Source organism: Drosophila obscura, unplaced genomic scaffold (assembly GCF_018151105.1).
Source record: "Drosophila obscura isolate BZ-5 IFL unplaced genomic scaffold, ASM1815110v1 contig_179, whole genome shotgun sequence".
Classification (NCBI taxonomy): domain Eukaryota; kingdom Metazoa; phylum Arthropoda; class Insecta; order Diptera; family Drosophilidae; genus Drosophila; species Drosophila obscura.
In genome coordinates this window covers 5,532,597-5,549,628 of record NW_024542766.1, presented here as the reverse complement: position 1 = coordinate 5,549,628, position 17,032 = coordinate 5,532,597, and the positions used below count along the sequence as shown (strand labels likewise).

General features: G+C 47.1%; 3 protein-coding genes across 4 annotated transcripts; 1 reads left to right on the top strand and 2 right to left on the bottom strand.

Annotated features, from left to right (window-relative positions):
* Window positions 1-188: 188 nt before the first annotated feature.
* LOC111082868 (peroxisomal acyl-coenzyme A oxidase 3) lies at window positions 189-3,223 on the bottom strand. 2 transcript variants are annotated; one of them, XM_022379101.2, is made up of 8 exons: window positions 3,114-3,223; window positions 2,834-2,993; window positions 2,464-2,601; window positions 1,906-2,396; window positions 1,093-1,841; window positions 877-1,031; window positions 527-814; window positions 189-450 (listed from the first exon to the last, which is right to left on the bottom strand). In XM_022379101.2, exons 1-8 carry the CDS (start codon window positions 3,125-3,127, stop codon window positions 340-342), a joined length of 2,106 nt encoding a protein of 701 aa, XP_022234793.1. In that variant the 5' UTR covers window positions 3,128-3,223; the 3' UTR covers window positions 189-339. The 2 variants fall into 2 exon arrangements, with proteins under 2 accessions (XP_022234793.1, XP_022234791.1); XM_022379099.2 differs by lacking the exon at window positions 3,114-3,223 and having other exon boundaries at window positions 2,834-3,087.
* Window positions 3,224-4,714: 1,491 nt separating this feature from the next.
* Window positions 4,715-13,119, bottom strand: LOC111082871 (protein real-time). The gene is made up of 6 exons (XM_022379104.2): window positions 12,798-13,119; window positions 7,307-8,251; window positions 6,983-7,241; window positions 6,795-6,913; window positions 5,801-6,131; window positions 4,715-5,729 (listed from the first exon to the last, which is right to left on the bottom strand). The coding sequence occupies exons 1-6, from the start codon at window positions 12,858-12,860 to the stop codon at window positions 5,449-5,451; spliced, it is 1,998 nt and encodes a 665-aa protein (XP_022234796.2). The 5' UTR covers window positions 12,861-13,119; the 3' UTR covers window positions 4,715-5,448.
* Window positions 13,120-13,586: 467 nt separating this feature from the next.
* Window positions 13,587-16,711, top strand: LOC111082867. The gene is made up of 5 exons (XM_022379098.2): window positions 13,587-14,101; window positions 14,189-15,622; window positions 15,703-15,990; window positions 16,066-16,216; window positions 16,289-16,711. Exons 1-5 carry the CDS (start codon window positions 13,739-13,741, stop codon window positions 16,453-16,455), a joined length of 2,403 nt encoding a protein of 800 aa, XP_022234790.2. The 5' UTR covers window positions 13,587-13,738; the 3' UTR covers window positions 16,456-16,711.
* Window positions 16,712-17,032: the final 321 nt, after the last annotated feature.

Sequence of the window (17,032 nt, the reverse complement as noted above, 5' to 3'; positions counted from 1 at the left end):
CCTCAAGTGCAGTCTCAGCTCACATTTGACGGTATGCCGTGCACAAGCAAATGAATTTCGTTTTCATGCATTGAACGACACTTAAGAAATTCGTAGGCTATTCTTAAACAAAGCCAATCTTTTTCAAATGCATAACTGGTTTACTTTCGGCTTAGCTAACTACCCAAAATATTTATAAATTTGTTTCCTTTAGTGTCTTGAAGTATTTCCTATATTTGTGGAATATATTTTGTAATTGTAATTAACATCGCTTAGCGATCAACAAATCATTCATCATCGAACTTAAGTAACTTATTATTGCACATTTGTGAATGAGCGGATTGATTTGAGCGGAATCCCCTACAACTTGGCGCGCTTCAGATAATCCTTGTAGGTGACATCGCGCCACCATTCGGGACGTTCAAAGACACCAGGCGTCGAGACAATTGTCTTTTGCAAATGCTGATAGATCTGAAAGAACAAGCAAAAGGATTAGTAATCAACAAAAACGAGAGGCGGAATAGGGGGGAGGACTCCTTAAACGTACATTGCCATCACTCATGCCAAGCGGTGAATTGAGAATAAAGTCTGTGGGTGCAATGGCATCAATCAGTGCGATGGCCTCATCCTTCAGCACTGGCAGCAGCTGCAGAATGCCCTGCTGGTAGAGCTCAATGTGTGGGCTGTCGCGGAAATAGCCGCCCTGATAGAATATGGCCGAATACTTGGTAACCAAATGGGCGCCATAGAATGAGAGCAGCTGCTGCAGCACCTGCTTCTCGGCGGAGGCAGGCAGACTGTTCACAAACTTGTAGAACACATAGTAGATGGTGCGCTGGAAGTGGGTTAAAAGGCAGCTTAGTTAATGCTCCAAACCCAAAGGGAACACGCACTCACCTCGCCATAGATGATGGACAGTTTCTGGGCGGCAAACACCTGAATGTTGTTGCGCGTCTCAAAGGCGTCCTTGCCCTCGCGCTGCAGCTGCTCGGCACGCTTGACAGTGGCTTCCAGCTGCCAGGCGGTGAGCCAGTTAAGGGCCTTCAGGAGATCTAAATAGGGTGAACGATTAGTGCCACGAATCCATTAGATTTCAAACCTTTCTTGACTCACTGTTGGCATCCAATGCCTGCGCTGGCGTGCGCTCCTCGGCCTTGCTCTGCAGAATGCCATTGATGTCGCTCAGGAAGGACACCGTTTCCAGCGGCGACACAGCCACAAAGTCCGCATTGCTGCGACGCAGACTGACCAACCAATTGGAGGCCTGCTGGATGAGCGTATTGTTCTCGCCCTCGTACGTGCAATTGGCATCATTGTCGTTCCTGAGATCACCCAGACCGGCGGACTTCAGATAGCCATGTCCGCCGCAGGCCTCGCGACACTCCTGAATGCCATCGCGGGCGGCCCAAGTGGCCACCGGCTTGAGGGCCGACGATATGGCATGGATTTCCATGCCCGCCTTGGATGTATCCTCGCCCGTGAAGCCCCTCATGGTCATGTCCACGTTCTCCTTGCCAATCCACAGCGTGGCCACGCGCAGTGCAATTGTGGTGGCCAAATGGGGAATGAGACGATACTGCTGCGACTGATACTCAATCACGGGCCACTCCGTCTGACTGTTGTTGGGTCCGAACTGCCTGCGGCTCGCGCCATAGCGCGTGGCTATGGACACGGCCTTGCTGAGGGCCACATACGTGATGGCTGTGATGTTGACGCGTCCCTGGGAGAGGGCGCCCAACGAGGCACCCAATCGCTTGCGCTCATCCTTGATGGGACTGTTGTAGTTGCCCTGGTCATCAATGTCGCCCGCCTTGGACAGGAGATTGGCCTTGGGAATGCGATACTGATTGAAGCTCACAAAGCTAAAGAGATTTTTGATTAGAACGGATGGATAAATGTCGTATCGTATGTGGGTGGCACACCTACCCATTGTCAATGCCATTCAGGCCAATCTTCTCGCCCATATCGCCGACCGTGACGCCCGGGAAGGGCAGCAGCGTGCGCTCGTCGCGTATGGGCACCAGGAAGGCCTGCAAACCCTGATGCTTGTCATCGGGCACAAACAGCTGAGCATAGACAATGGCATGGGTGCAGGTCTTGCCCAGATTGCCCACCCAGCACTTGGATGCCTCAAAGTCGGGCGTGTGGATGATAAACTCCTTGGTCTTCAGGTCATAGGTGGCACGGGTGCGCATGCCCAGCGCATTGGTGCCGTGCGAGAACTCTGTGAGTGCGTAGGCGCCCAAAATCCGATTATCGGATATCTTCGCAATGTACTTGCCCAAACGGCCCGACCCATTGGACACCAGAGTGCTGGGGAACATGCCATTCGAGAGGCCAAACTTCACCGAGGTGCTGAAGTCATAGCTGAAGATGGCCTGACCAAAGGCCAGCAGCAGGTGAGGTGTGCCCAAATACTGTAAAGGGCATTCAAAAATATTATTTGGAATGGAACTTGCCATCTGTGACGGCGTCACTCCCTACCTCATTTACACCAAAGAAATGCTGCTCCCAGAGCAAATGCTGCCGCTTGTTGGCCATCTCTCGTGTGCGCTCCAATGTGGCCACCTCTGGCTCCCGCTGGTAGTCCGGGTGCTGCTCCATCCATTGCCATACCTTGTGCTGTGTGGCAGGTGCGGGATGTAAGTTCGATTAGTCAACGAATATCAGATAAGAAGGAAGGCGGCTTTGGGTAAGATTAGCGGGGGGTGCACTTTCCCCGCAGATAGCAGCACAAAGACAGAGCAGAGCAGAGCAGAGCACATTGTACTTTGGCCGGAACAGTCGGTTGCTCCACATTTAATGCTATTGCTGGGCAATTAAAATGTAATTAATGTCTGATTGTTGCGCTTACCTTCAATCGAATGTGCTCTTCGCCCTCTAGGAGCACATTCATCCGCTTGTAGCAGAAACTCGCCTTCTGGCGGTACGCGTCCAGGGGTCCGCTGCGGAACTCCGGAAAGATCTTCTTGTCGTCAAACAGGTTGCCCGCCTGCTGGCCATTATCCTCTCCACTGTAATAATCCGATAATGAAGTTAAAATCTCATTTATTTGATTGACGGCGGATTTGCCGTCTTCGGCCATTGTAATTGTTGAATCGTTGAATCGTTATCGGCGGCGGTAGGGTACTCACTTGATTGCAACCATGTCTATCGCTGTCTCTGTCTTTTGGCTCGTTCGTCTGCTGTGGATGTGCTAACGGTCACGACTCTGCTCGAACTGTTTGAAAATTAACAATGGCCCAACTATTATTGGAAAAAGGTCGAAGGAAAGTGGTCAGCGATAAGATTTAACAAGCTTATCCGCAATTCATGGCCAGCCGGTCGTGCTGGCTGCCTCTTCAAGGCGTGCATCCGTCTTGGATAAGATAAGAGCGCCCAAAACATGGTTAGCCCCAAAACCCCAAATTCCACATTGTTGCTTGCCCATTTATTTGTTCGTGTGGGCAGAGAGCAGCGCAGCGCTGCTGGTTGTTAGTTTATTTCTACAAAATCATAAATTAAAAATTTTTTATCAGAGCAAAGAGAGGAGAGAGCAAAGCAAGATATCGATAATTGTTGTTTCAGCGTTGCACTACATCGACAGACATGGGCGCGCATTTAAATGTATTTGAACAGTGGAGCAGTTTCTTCTCTCTTTGCCCCAACTGATAGATTAGATTTTGTGTCAAATTGGCTGCGATTACTAAACAAACACTTCTGAATTTTCGTTTTATTATCTGAGATAATAAAAAATAAGTGTGTTTCTACCTTATTTTAATTGCAGCTAATAGATGTGATGACTGATAGGCGTCGAATTTGGATGATTGCAGTCTATATGCGTAAAAGAATTATATAATAAATGGGGTAAGTGCTATATTTTGGATAATAACTGGACTGGACTTACGAGCAATCAGATCAGTAGAATTCATTCTCATTGCAGCGATGTACATATGTTTATTCTATAGGGATTATATTCTGATATAATTATGAAGGATTACGTGTAGATATATTGTCTAAAATTGTCTAGATTTCGTTGGTTTATCTTTGTAAAGAAAATAGTTGTTCCCGAAACAATTATATTTAGCAGTAAGCCAATAATTTTGCCTCTCCCCATAAAAAAGGCTAGCAAAAGTCGCTGTGCACAATGAACCACTTACAACTAAATTTAGAACTACATAGGCCTACAAACGTCTGCATTATGGCATATTTAATTCTCTGTTCAACTTCACCTGTTTGTTTTCCCAGTCCCAGTATTGTGTCACAGCTGGAAATGACAGTCGCCTGTTAAATGCATATTTTAATTGATCTAATCGCTTTTTATTTGATGCCATAATTATAACTATTACAACTTACACTTAGTTAACATGCAATGCGCGCTTTCGGTCTTGCGTACTTGGCTTTTCCTTCTCAATAGATTTATATATTTTATATTTTGTTATTTGTTATTTGCTACTGGTTTACGTTTACTGATTATCATGTTTCTTAAGTCATAAATATAGATTTCGTTACTTGTTTTTTGCAGCACTAATTTGGAGCACAAATTAAAATTGTATGTGTATATATATTATATATTTTGTTGTACTTAAGTTCTGGTTGTAATGTTTATGTTTTGTTTATTAAAATCATTTGTTGAAATCCGCTAAACGTTACGATTTTGACAGGGACGAGAGCTGCCCCTCTTGGGTGTAGCTCCACAAAGAATTAAACTATTTAGGTAACACGTAGTCGTAGTCATTGATTAGTTAGATTTTTGTTTCGTAAATCTCATAAATTTCTGTTGCATTTGAATTTGATATAAAAAGCATTAGAAAAATGCAGCTGCAGCTGCCGCCGCCCTACCAAAAACATTTACGTAATTTCTAAGTTTAAATTTTCGCATTTAAGCTGCTAAATATAGGTAATATAAGTAATATATATATACTTGCTAAAATATATACTAATTGACGCATTGCTTTGTTTGCCAATGAAATGAATGTTGTTGCATTATGTGATATTTTTTTGTTTGTTAAAATTTCCTCCAGCTCCTCCTTCTTATCGGATTACAACCGTACGTATGAGAGTCACAAAATTTCTTCAGCAGCTATTTTTTTGTTTGTTTGGCCTTAACGCTAATCAAAGTATTGAGAGATTATATACGTATAGAATCGGGTATTGCGGTGCATAAAGGAAATGGGCTACAGAATGTTTGCGTTAAATATATAATTTTAAAAACCAAAACTAAACATTTTGCTAAGGTAACTAAGGCTTTAAATGTAGAAACTAAAATATAAAAGAGATTGCAACTGTGGTGTGGTGTGGCGTGGTGCCCGTTAAAAGAATATATCCGGCGTGTCGTACAGATTGAGGCTCTTCTCCATTAGCGTCCCAGACAGCAGGTCCTCGTCGAGCGGTGACGGTCGTGCTGCAGCACCAGCAGTAGCAGCAGCAGCAGCAGCAGCAGCACCCCCTTGTTGTGGTGGCCCGTCCGCCCGCACCATTCGTCTCATATCATCGACTCTGCACCGAGCTGGCCGCCGACGAGTTGGAGGAGAATGCCGACTGTAGGCTGGTCATTGAGCCCTTGTAGTTGACAGAGCTGAGCACCTCATAGAACAGATTCAGCTGGGCACCCGTCGGACTGAACCAGTGCATCAGATAGCTGTCGTTGTGGTGCATCACATGCGAGCCCTGCACACTCTCCTTGTGGCGACAGACGAGTGTGGGCTCCTCCCGGAAGTAGTTGACGCCCTCGACAAAGTCCTGCAGATCAAAGTAGGAAACGGCATCATCTGTGGAGAGACAGCGAAAAAACAATGAAAACTCTCTCTGAAAGGGGGCAAACATGGCGCTCTGCTTATACCATTCTTATCTGGCAGCTCTTGGGTGACGCGATACAGCGTAAAGTGCAAATCGTTGCGCATTACATCAAAGTCCCATGTCAGCACACTCTTCGGATCCTCGTTCCTGATCAGCAGCTCATGGCTAAAGCCCGCCTTTAGGTCCACACTCTTGTACAGATTCTGATGTTCGTGCTGATGGGCAGCCGACAGACGCTTCATGGGCGGCACAGCCACTGGGGCCAATGCCTCGGCATTGGTAGGCGATACAATGGTCACATCATCATCATGCTCCTCCAGGGAATTCATTTTGTAGAGCGTCTTTGGCACCAGGCCACCCTCGTGTATCATGGTCTGTGGAAACAAAATGCAAATCATTTATTTATACAAGTCAATGCAGAAGGCAAGGATTAATCTATCTTTGGCTAGAAGTAAGCGTAAAAACAGTTTCAAGTGAGACACAGCAGCAGACACGGACATGGGGGACATGAGGACATGAGAGGACATGGCTGGCGGATGTCAATGCTAAGCAGCGGCAGCAACAGCAACGGCAACGGCGCATATGTATGGACTTGACACAGTTCGCACAAAAGAACACAACAAAAGAACACCAACAAAGAGTACAAAAAGGTAACGCACACACACACACACACACACACACACACACACACACACACACACCTCGAGAGTGTAAAACAGAACGATGGACAAAGGCATATATATAAACTGTGTGTGGAGGAGAGACATGAGACAATATCGCAGAAAGAGGAAAGATTTGTAGTTGAAAGGAGCTGCTTACACAATCGCAATTGGCTAAATAACAATGCGTAAAATATTTCTGACTGACTTGCTCCACATGCGACACAGGCTGCAGGTTAACCGCAGAGCCGCGAAAAGAGGCAAAAACAAAAAAAAAAACAAAACGAATCAAATATACTTGTATCTACACTGGCAACCCGAAACAACTGACTATCATCGTATTATCGTATGTGGCTCTCTGCTTTTTTGACAACTCACCTTGCAGGGTCCGCCCAGAAAATCGGGCACTATCTCCTCGTCAATGTACTGGGCCAGACCGTCCGTCGTGTGTGCACAATCAGGGCCATAGAACAGGAACTTTGAGCGTGTGTGCTCGTCTGTGTGCCGAGCAGGAAACGATTATAAGACACAGTTGACAGTGGCAGCAGGAAATGCCACACACTCACCAATGAATGCGCTCACAATGGTCCAGGCAATGGGAAACACTCGAGGCGCTCGCACCACCAGCACACGTCCCATGGTCTCTGGATAATTACGCTCCACTGTCTCGATGATGTAGAGCAAAGCCTTGATGCCGGGACGCCACAAATGGCGCATGGACAGACCCTCCAGATCCACCAGCAGAGACCAGTTCAAGACGGGCTTGTCCAAGCGCTCAGCAGATTCATTGATCTTTTGTATGCCCTCCTCGCAAATGTGTAAGGCCTGTTGGCGGAATGATTAACAGGGTTTGGCAGAGATTATTTGGGGGTGGGGGGTAGAAAACATACCAATCGAAGCAGCCCCTCCATGCCCAGACTCTTGAGCAAACCCTTGACATCCATGTGACCCAAGCGTAGTATATAGATGGGCCTGCCATCCTTGTCGTGATGATGCCAACCGCCTGGAAAGTGCTCGACCACCACCGCCGGCTTGGTATACTCCTCGAGGAGCGCATCAATGCGATGCTCCTTGCGCCATTGCAGCGAATCGCAGAGCATGGCAAAGGCCTGGCTCACATGCCAGTCCCTGGCTGACAAGAAACGCAGGATGGTCTGATAACTGGGCACACGCTCCAGATCATCGACACCATCGAGCATTTTTCGCAGCTCCAGCAGCTTGGACTCCTGCATCGGTGACAGCTGGCCCAGACTGCGCGCTATAAAATCGCCATCGAGCAGAATATCGTGATGCTGCTGCTGCTGCTTCTGTTCCTTTTCCGGTGTTGGCGATTTGGGGGCATCGAGGGGCGGCACCCAACGCTCCACATGTGTGATGCCCTCCGCCTCCATTTGACTGATGAAATACTCGATTATCTCCTTGCCCTTGAGCGTTGTCTGTGTGTACTGCTTCATGCCCATCTTCTCCATCGAATGCTCAAAGCCAAAAAAGTTCTTAATATCCAGCGTGGCCGTCTGATCGAAGCACGTCCATTCGGCATTGTCCGGATGGGCGTAGTAGCGACACCGTTCGAAGATCTCGATGCGCGACGAGAAGCTCTCGTTGACGGCCTCGATGCTCAGCGTGCGGGCGCTCATATCCAGATAGTTGTGCTGCAGGAAGTACACAAAATCCACGCCAATTAGCTTCTTGAAGATGTAGGGCGCATCCACAGCCAGCTTGCAGCGCCGGCTGGTGTTCCGCTTCGCCCCATTCTCCAGCGACTCATCCTTGATGATATCGCAGTCGAGGACAATGGGCATCTGTGGGCATTTGGGAAAGCGTCGCTCATAGGCCTGCAAACACACACACATAGAGAACGTATGGATTGAGGGATGAGCTTTGAGTGTATGTGAGACAATTGAGATTTGAAGATTTTGAGGGTAAGGGCAGGAGGGTTGGAGGAGACTGACTGACCGTCCCATGGGTCTGGCTAAGGGCACAATGCCAATCGGCCTTGAACGTTGGCCAATTTATGAACATGAACTTGGCTAGAACTTTGGTCCCTGCACCCTGCCGCTCTCTGTCGCTCTCTGACAACAAAAACATTTACAAAATATTTGGCCAAAAATGTCTAAGCACACACAAAATGTTATTTTTGGTATACTCTTTGGGTGCGCTTTGGATTTTTGCTTAATTTTAATTTGCTTCTATTAATATTCAATTGAAAACATTCATAATTGCATGCTCGAATATTTGCCTGTTTGAGCAGTTTTTGCACATGGCTTAAACTATTTTTAGCTGCTCTACTTAGCGGTAGAGCATCTATGGTTCGTGCTGCTTTTGGCCAACATTTTTTTATGGTCCCCCCCCGCCACCAACTCAACGGAGAGCTTCTTCAGCTTTATCTTGTCGGGTGGCATAAACAAATGAGCAAACTACGCCGCATTCGCCCCACGGCCGACTAGAGCTACACTGTGCGAAAAAAAATGCAGACTAGAAAGAGGATTTTAAGACTAGTACAAGATATTAATGGGGCGTACTCTTTATTCTAGTTCTAGTCAATAAAAATGAGTAACAAATGGGCACATGAATATCTGTAATTTTAATAGTCAAGGAAACAAAATTATAATCAAGAAAAAAGCCTCTTTTATCGGAAGATCTATTCTAGATTTTCTCCCATACTTATTTTCTATTGAAAGTGTAGATATTTCGCCATCTTCCCAACTCTGAGAATGTTTTCTTTTGGATGGCAAAATCTGTATAATTTTCGCCTCTGAAATTTCCCATTAGATCATTTTTTCTACTTATTGCACATACATATAAATCGAAACAAATTGCTTATTGCACACAAAAAAAAAATTCTTTTCTAAATACCACAAACATTGCTTTGCGTGTGTGTATGTGTGTGTGTGTGTTTTCCCCCTCCTTGTGCAATTTATTATAATTACCTACAAAGGCGCTTCTGTTAATTCTCACACGGAATGCCGTGCTGGAAGCTAGAAGTTAAGAGCACATCGATTTTTAAAAAACATTTCCCAACAGAAATGCCCTAATAAAAGTTTACAAATTATGCGGAACAAAGAAAAGAACTGTGGCATCAAGAGGAGGCGCCACAGTACGCCACAGGCATGGCCCCACACCAAGGTCACCCTGCTCCATGGTCGCGTGTCCTTTAAGATGCACTCGAAGGCTGTCATTTTCCTTCCTCTGACGGGCAGGCGGCAGGCAGGCAACGTTCGTAATTACGCCGAACTTGTTTAATAATTAAAAAGTTCAAGGCAGATTGTGTCGCCACTGGCCTGTGTCCGGGAGTCCGGACCGGTCCGTAGGCAGTCTGGGAAAAAGCGTGACCCAGGACAACTTGTTGGCTCCCGTGCCCCCCCCACATTGATTGCTGAATTATTTAGCTGGTGTAAAACGTGTGAACAACCACATGAGCAACGATTTACGACCTCTGCATTGGGGGGCCAAAAGGTCCCGCAACAGATTTATGGCCAGAACAAACGAACAAGTCCAAGCAACAATCTGAACCCTTTCTCCCACCCACACACAAAATCCATTTTATTAGTCTGCCAACGGGGGGGGGGATGAGTTGTCCTTGGTTCCCGTGGAGTCATGGCTTATGCTAATTGGCCATTAAAAACTTTGTCGGTTCGTTGCTCGACTTTTACAGTGACTCAAAAACGCAAAGGGAGAGGGAGAGCAGGTAGAAGGCAAAGTGGGGAGTGGGCAGTGGGAGGGAGTGGGAGTGGGAGTGGGGAGTGAGTGTCAGTGGCACGGCTTCTGCTTTTGTTTTCGCTTTTGCAGCGGCTCCTATATATAGAAAGTGTGCAAATTCACTTGGCACATCTGACGTAGCATCAGGCGGGCTGGTGGCATACGTATTGAAACTTCTCTCTCCCCCCCCCGCCGCACGCCACGAGACTCGACACGACGCGACGCAAAGCGACTTTCGAGAGCGTGTCGGTGTCGTCGCTCCGAGCCAAATGTAAATTGATGATGGCCTTGATCTACCGCCACAAATGCATTTCAGCCAAATGAGTATTACGTCAATAATGCAATATTATAAAATACTACTCGTACATTCAGCTCTGTGGAACTGGCACGGATGCATTGACGGTGGCAAAAAAACGGTGTAAACAAATCTGTGTAGTTGTTCCAGGAGACAATTATAAATGGGTAATTATAGATTGTACATTTTAGAGCAATAAATCTTCAGATATATAAATCTTTTTAGATAATCATAGAGCAAAATTATTTTCCAATGCTAAATTTTAAGCTCTTTTCCAGTCCCACAACTTTTGTCCACACTTTCCAAATCAAAACCCACTCCTAGCTGCTTGCAAAGGGTAAACATCTTTTCTTGGAACTTGATATTCCCAACTGTTTTTGCTGCTGCTTACAAACTGATTCAGCTTTGACACATGATATTTATTTAATTTGAAAGTTCTGCTGCTCGTGCCTGGGGCTCAAGTGAAAAGATATCCAATGTATAGCCTTGGTATTGCCTCGTACCAGTTGCCAAAGACGAATTTACAATGCATATGCACTTTTATTGCCCCACCAAACATTAGTTGATTGTACAATTTAAACTAAAATTTAACTCATATCATGAATTGGTGCATTCCCAGTGGGTCTGTCCAATCAGACACTTATTCGTAATACCCTCTGACTGTCCCCCCACATCCTCTGCCTGCAAGCAGCACAAACAGAGACAGATACAGGGGCAGAGACAGGGGCAGGCAGGCACTTTCATACAATTGAAAACGTGACCACTCGTTCAGTGGGTGATAGATGGGACAGGCAGATAGACAGATAGATAGATAGTATAATGCGATTATTTACTGTTAAGCCAATTAGTTTGTTACTTTACTCGCCAGGCAAAATGGCATACAGTGGCATGAATGGAGAGTCTCCATTTAGCTATGTTTCGAGTCAATGACATTATGCTCTGGACTTTTGGACTCGCCACTCAAAAGAGTGGAAAAATATTTATTTATTAATAAATACTGATAATGAATTAGTTGCGCCATCTGTCGTTGAAAATTATAATTAAATATTGTATGGGGATTTTCCTATGATAAGTTCCAGATAGTAAATATTATATAGAGAAAATGCGTCATTGAATATTTTGGGTTCGGCAGTGGTTTGCGTGGGATTTTATCAGTAAAAATATCTATGAAATATAAGCCAATTTGATTGAATGTTTATGCAAACATATTAATACAGTAAACACTCGACAAATCAAGTAAAGCCCAAAAGTTTCCATAACTTTGCTTGGCAACAAACATTTCGTAAGCATTTTAGACCTTTTAGGGTCGGTTGTAAGCAATCCCTATAGAGTGCTCACTGTACCACAGACAGACAGTTGCTGTATCTGACAGCCAGTACTGTTATCAGTTGTATAACAGACACACACACACACACACACACACACACATACCAGAGTATATTATATAGTTTTTTGTGCTTTTATAGTGTCTCATTTTCACTGATTGTTATTGCACAAATGGGCCATAATCGCTTATTTCCTGTCTCAATAGTCAGTTCTGTCCCATTGTGTGTGAGAGATGAAAAGACGGATCTTGCGAATGCAAAACACGAACATGAAAGCCCTGGTTACCCTCTCTATCTCTATCTCTATCTGTATCTCTATCTCACCCGCTGTGCTACTCTTCTTTCAATGGGATAGTGGGACAGTCCTCTCCTAACATGGTGCTCTCTGAGAGGTTAATATGATTTGTAGCAGATGTTTGCTAAGAAGAGAAAAATGTCCATAAGTACCTGGCTAAAACTGTGCATAGATGGGGAAATTTGTCCTGCATGTTGCAATGTAACTGCATTTTTTTGTGTACATATTTGCTTAATTTATAGGAAGTAACGATCTGGTAAGGGTATCAAAAGCTGCGGCCTCCAAAGCTATCTCCGCCTCCCACTTATCCTTCAGCATCTCACCCTTCCCCCGCTCACACTCACTCATCTTTTGTTATGAGAGCGAGATTTCCCATTCATGAAACTACAGACGGACAGAGAGAGAGAGAGAGAGCAACATCAGAGAAAGGGCGACTCTGTCTCTCTTTGTGTGCAAGAGAGAGGGGTAAATTATGGCTGTCCAAGGTTAATTTTATTTATCTTCTGCATTTGGTGCGAAAATTAAGGGAAATCCGAGTGCAAGAGGATTGCGCTTCCGAATGAAAATCAATCAACAGCTGCTGTTCGCTGTTCGCATAATTAAGAATGTTGTAACCAGCAATGTGCACGTTAAATATAAATAAAACAAACAAGTCTATGAGCAGCGAAAGGGGGGGTGGCAGAGGAGGGGGAAAAGAGACACGGAAGAGACACGACACGCCTACATAGGCTGGCGCTTGTTCTGCTGCCTGCAAATAAGATACACACCTTCATCACCAGCTCAAAGGGATATTTGTAGACCCGAACGGGGGATTGGAATTTCTGCACCATCTTGTTGTTCTTGTGGTCTCAATTCACACTTGACACTGGTTAAAAATCAATTTTCACTTATTGCACTTTTTCGTAATTCCGTTTTTTTGTGGCGTGGGTGGATGGATATCGCCTCCGTTTAGCAGTTCAATTTTGAGCAGTATATTATTCCGTTGACGAGTTGAACTTTCTCATGACACTTTCAAATAATTATTCACACATTTATTTTAAACACTGCCTCTCAATCCGTTCTCTGGTATCACCCTGTTGTTCTTGTTGTTGCTGTTGTTGCTGTATTGTATTCTTATGCACACAGGCCCCAGCGTGTGTTTGGGTCGTTGCAACCGCAGCTGGCCGTGGAAAGCGGGGAAAGCCTTTCTCTCTCTTTGTGGAGCAAAACGCCAGTGATTCTTGGAGCAGTGGAGCAGCAGCAGCGACGGCGTCAACAGAAGCGCTGCTTGCGCTATCGATGTATGGCTATCGATGGTTTGCCTTTCGCTATGTGTGGGTGGCGATAGCTCGGACTCGAAATCGATATACTTTGAATTTTGAATTTGAAATATATTTCCAAGTGTCGATACTGTAAAATTTGATAAATCTCAGCAATTGTGTTGAGCTCTTATGTATTTTGAGTTAAATATTACTTAACAAACAAACGCATTTTGGCTTATATTTCAAGGTCAGTTATAGTTATAGTTATAGGGTGTGTGAAATCTGCATTTAAATTTTAAAACAAGTGTTATCTTTGTTTCAGTGCATACGAGTGATTATTTTTAATCGGCTATGTGCGAGTTCAATATATCGTGTATACAGCGGTATGTTGCCACCGCTGACGCTTTCGATGCGCGCTGTGACCATCGCCATCGATAGTTGACTGCCATCCCTAGACTTTAGATGGAATGGATTTTCGTGAAATAAATAAATTGAATTGGCGTTTAAATCTGAATAACAACAACAGCCTTGTCGAATACAGCAGTGCGGTGAACAAGTACACGACTTCCGATGTGCCGGACGAGCATCCACAACTCCTCAGACAAATCGATTGTGCGACAGGGGCGACGACAATGGGCACGAAACAAAAACAGGCACCAACAACACCAGCCTCAGTCTCTGCCTCTGCCATAAGCGTCAATGACGAGGGGGGCGGTGTTGGTGGTGCCGTGGGGACAGGGACTGAGACTGGGACTGGAGACTGCGCTGCAGCAGCAACAGCAGCAGTGGCGTCGCTTGAAACCGAGGGCGGCGGCGTCGTCGGTGATAAGGCAAGTGCACTCTCGCTCTCTCCACGTCTTGTATACGCAATTTTCACTGCCCCTTTTTCCCTCCCACACAAACACACACACACACAGATTGGAGGCGCGGCGGCCGCCTACTGCGCCTTGGATCTGGATGTGACCGGCTATGGAATGGCAGCTGCCGCCGCTGCCTTATCGCCCACCGATGCGGCATTTGGTGGAGGCCTCAGCTCCAGCCGCACCTCCATGAACAATTCCACGGAGAATCTGAGCTACGCCAGCGACAACTTCTACGGCGACGATCTCATCCTGCTCGACGACGACGATGTGGAGGCGGAGGAGATATCCCTCAATTCGGACGACTGTGTCTACGCCTATCGCGGCGACGGCGCCGATTTCGACCTCTCGATGGATGCCGCCGCCATGGGACGCGGCGGACGGCATCATCTCGACTTTGGCCTGCCCGTGGGCATGCCCGATCTGCTTGGGGCCGATGATGAGACCGAGTTTCTGGAAATGGACTTCGAACCGGATCCGTCCTCCGAGCTGGAGTTTGCCAGCGGTGCCCAGGATCTCGGCGCCCTGCCGCAGGCCAATCTGCTGCTCATGCAGCGCGATTACAGCCAGATGAGCGGCATGGGCATGGTCACGCCCACGCAGGGCAGGCAGCTGTACAGCTCGCCCATCGACGATTTCCCCCAGGAGGATGCCCTGCAGCAGCAGAAGCAGCGTCTCAACAAGAAGTTTGCCCGGATTAGCCTCAATCTGGATCAGATCAAGGATGGCACTGGCAGTGGCGTGGACATGGATCTGGATGAATTGATTGGCGGAACCGAGGAGGAGGGCGGTCCGCCACATGTGGGCGGACAGCTGGCGGACACAGCGCTGGCCCAATCCCTGCCCAGCACATTGTACACCGGCTCCAGCTTCAGTCGGAGCACCAGCGTGCCCAGCGATCATCCCGAACCGAAGCTGACGGGTGCCAAGCCCAAGCGACTGTCCAACTCCTCGTCGGTGATGTCCAAGAGCAGCTCGTCCTCGAAGTCGCGACGATCGCAGCCCTCGGCCAGCTTCGATGAGCGCTGCTACAGCTGCACGGACTTTCGGGCCACTTCCGCCTCCTCCTGCCAGCAGCTGCCACTGCAGGCTACGGACACGGTGGCGCCCATGCTGGTGGCTGCTGCTGCCGTGGTGGCCATGGCCGCCTCATCCTCGTCCATGGCCCACTTTGACTTGACGAGCGGCAACGAGGAGAACTGCCTGGACTGCCTCGAGAAGGAGTTTCTGGCCAACACCATTGGCAAGGCCCTCGATATGAGCACCTGCCCCAAGTGTCGGCGACGCGTCGGCAGCAACAGGGGCAGCAGTCTCTCGCTGTACACCCGGGCGGAGCAGACACGATGTCGCAGCGGATCGCCGGGCTACTTTGATGAGGCTGGTGGCCTGTTTGCCGGCTGGCATAGTGGTGCAGCTGGCGCCGGTCCCAGTTTGGGTCCCGCCTATAACCAAAGGTTTATTTCGTGTGATAATAATTTTGGCGGCGTGCAGGTGAGGCAGCTCTAGGGGAGTCCCTTCTCGGAATTGTTGCTTAAAGTTGTTGCTTCTCCCCCCCCGCATTTATTTGGCAGCTGCTCAAGCAAAGCTTTTCGACTGAGCCGCTGGTGGCGCGTCTGTCCACAGGACAACTGTGCGATGAGGAGCATCTGGTGCAGGCGCTGGACAAGCTACACATTTCCTACGACAAATCCCTGCTGCACGCATACTTCGCGCAGCTATCGAAGCCCGCCGGCAGCAGCGGCGCTGGGAATCTCAAGCAGCTGCTGCTGCAGGCCTCCAAGCGGCAGTGCAACCATCGCAAGCTCAAGAAGCTGATCGAGCTGGCCACCCAGCAGCAGCTTCATGTGCAATTTAAAAGGGTACGTCGCTGCAGTCTCCCAGCAGCAAGATTCAACCCATTTAATATACTATTCTGTTGCATTTATTTTGCTTAGACAAACGAAGGGGACACCAGCAAAGCAGCAGCAGCAGCAGCAGCTTTGGTGCCCGTTAGGGTGGCGGATATTTTGGATGCCTGGGCACGCCATCGAGATCTCTCTGTGTTGCGGCAATTGGATGCGCGTTTCCATCGCGCCAATGTGCTGGGTAACCCACCATAATTTATGCCCAGCCCTAAGTGCTTCATTTAACTCGTTTTGATCTTTTTGTATTAAACAGGAAAAGTTGGTCAAATTGTGCGCCAGGCAGCTGCAGCGTCGTTTGCAGCTGCCACCGCTGTCGCCTCTTCAACCTCAAACTCGGCGACGCGGCGTGCCCTGACCGAGTTTCTGATGATACCGCAGTATTATGATAGTGGAGAGCTGACATTAACGCGCAAATGTTAAGAGGAACAAGGACACGCCCACACGCCCACACGCACACACGCACATTCATCCAACAGACAGACACACACACACACACACACAGAGATAAGAGAACGAACCACAAACTAAAATGAAAGTGGAATAATTGTAATGCTTAGGCTGCGTTTTATGTTGTAACGAATTATGGAGAGACTGTGTGAGGCAGAGAGTATAGCTCCCGCCCTGACCTCCCACTCCATGTTTAGTGTGAAGAAAAAAAGGATGTCTCACAATTTAATCGTTAACCGAGTTTTGCAATATCGAATATAGTTACAGTACCCCAGTACCAGTACCCCCCGCCCATTATCTATGTATATGCCAACACGCCCACTAAACGTATATCACCCATATACATATACATATACATACATAATATATACATAATATACATACAGTACATACATCATTATGTATAACTCGTACATAGCTTAGCTACAACAAAAAGGAAACAAAAGAAATCTGAATAAACTCTAAGTAGGAAAGTAAAACTCAGACAGACACACACACACACGACACACAAGCCACACACAGCCCCAGCTCCAGCTCCAGCTACAGCTAC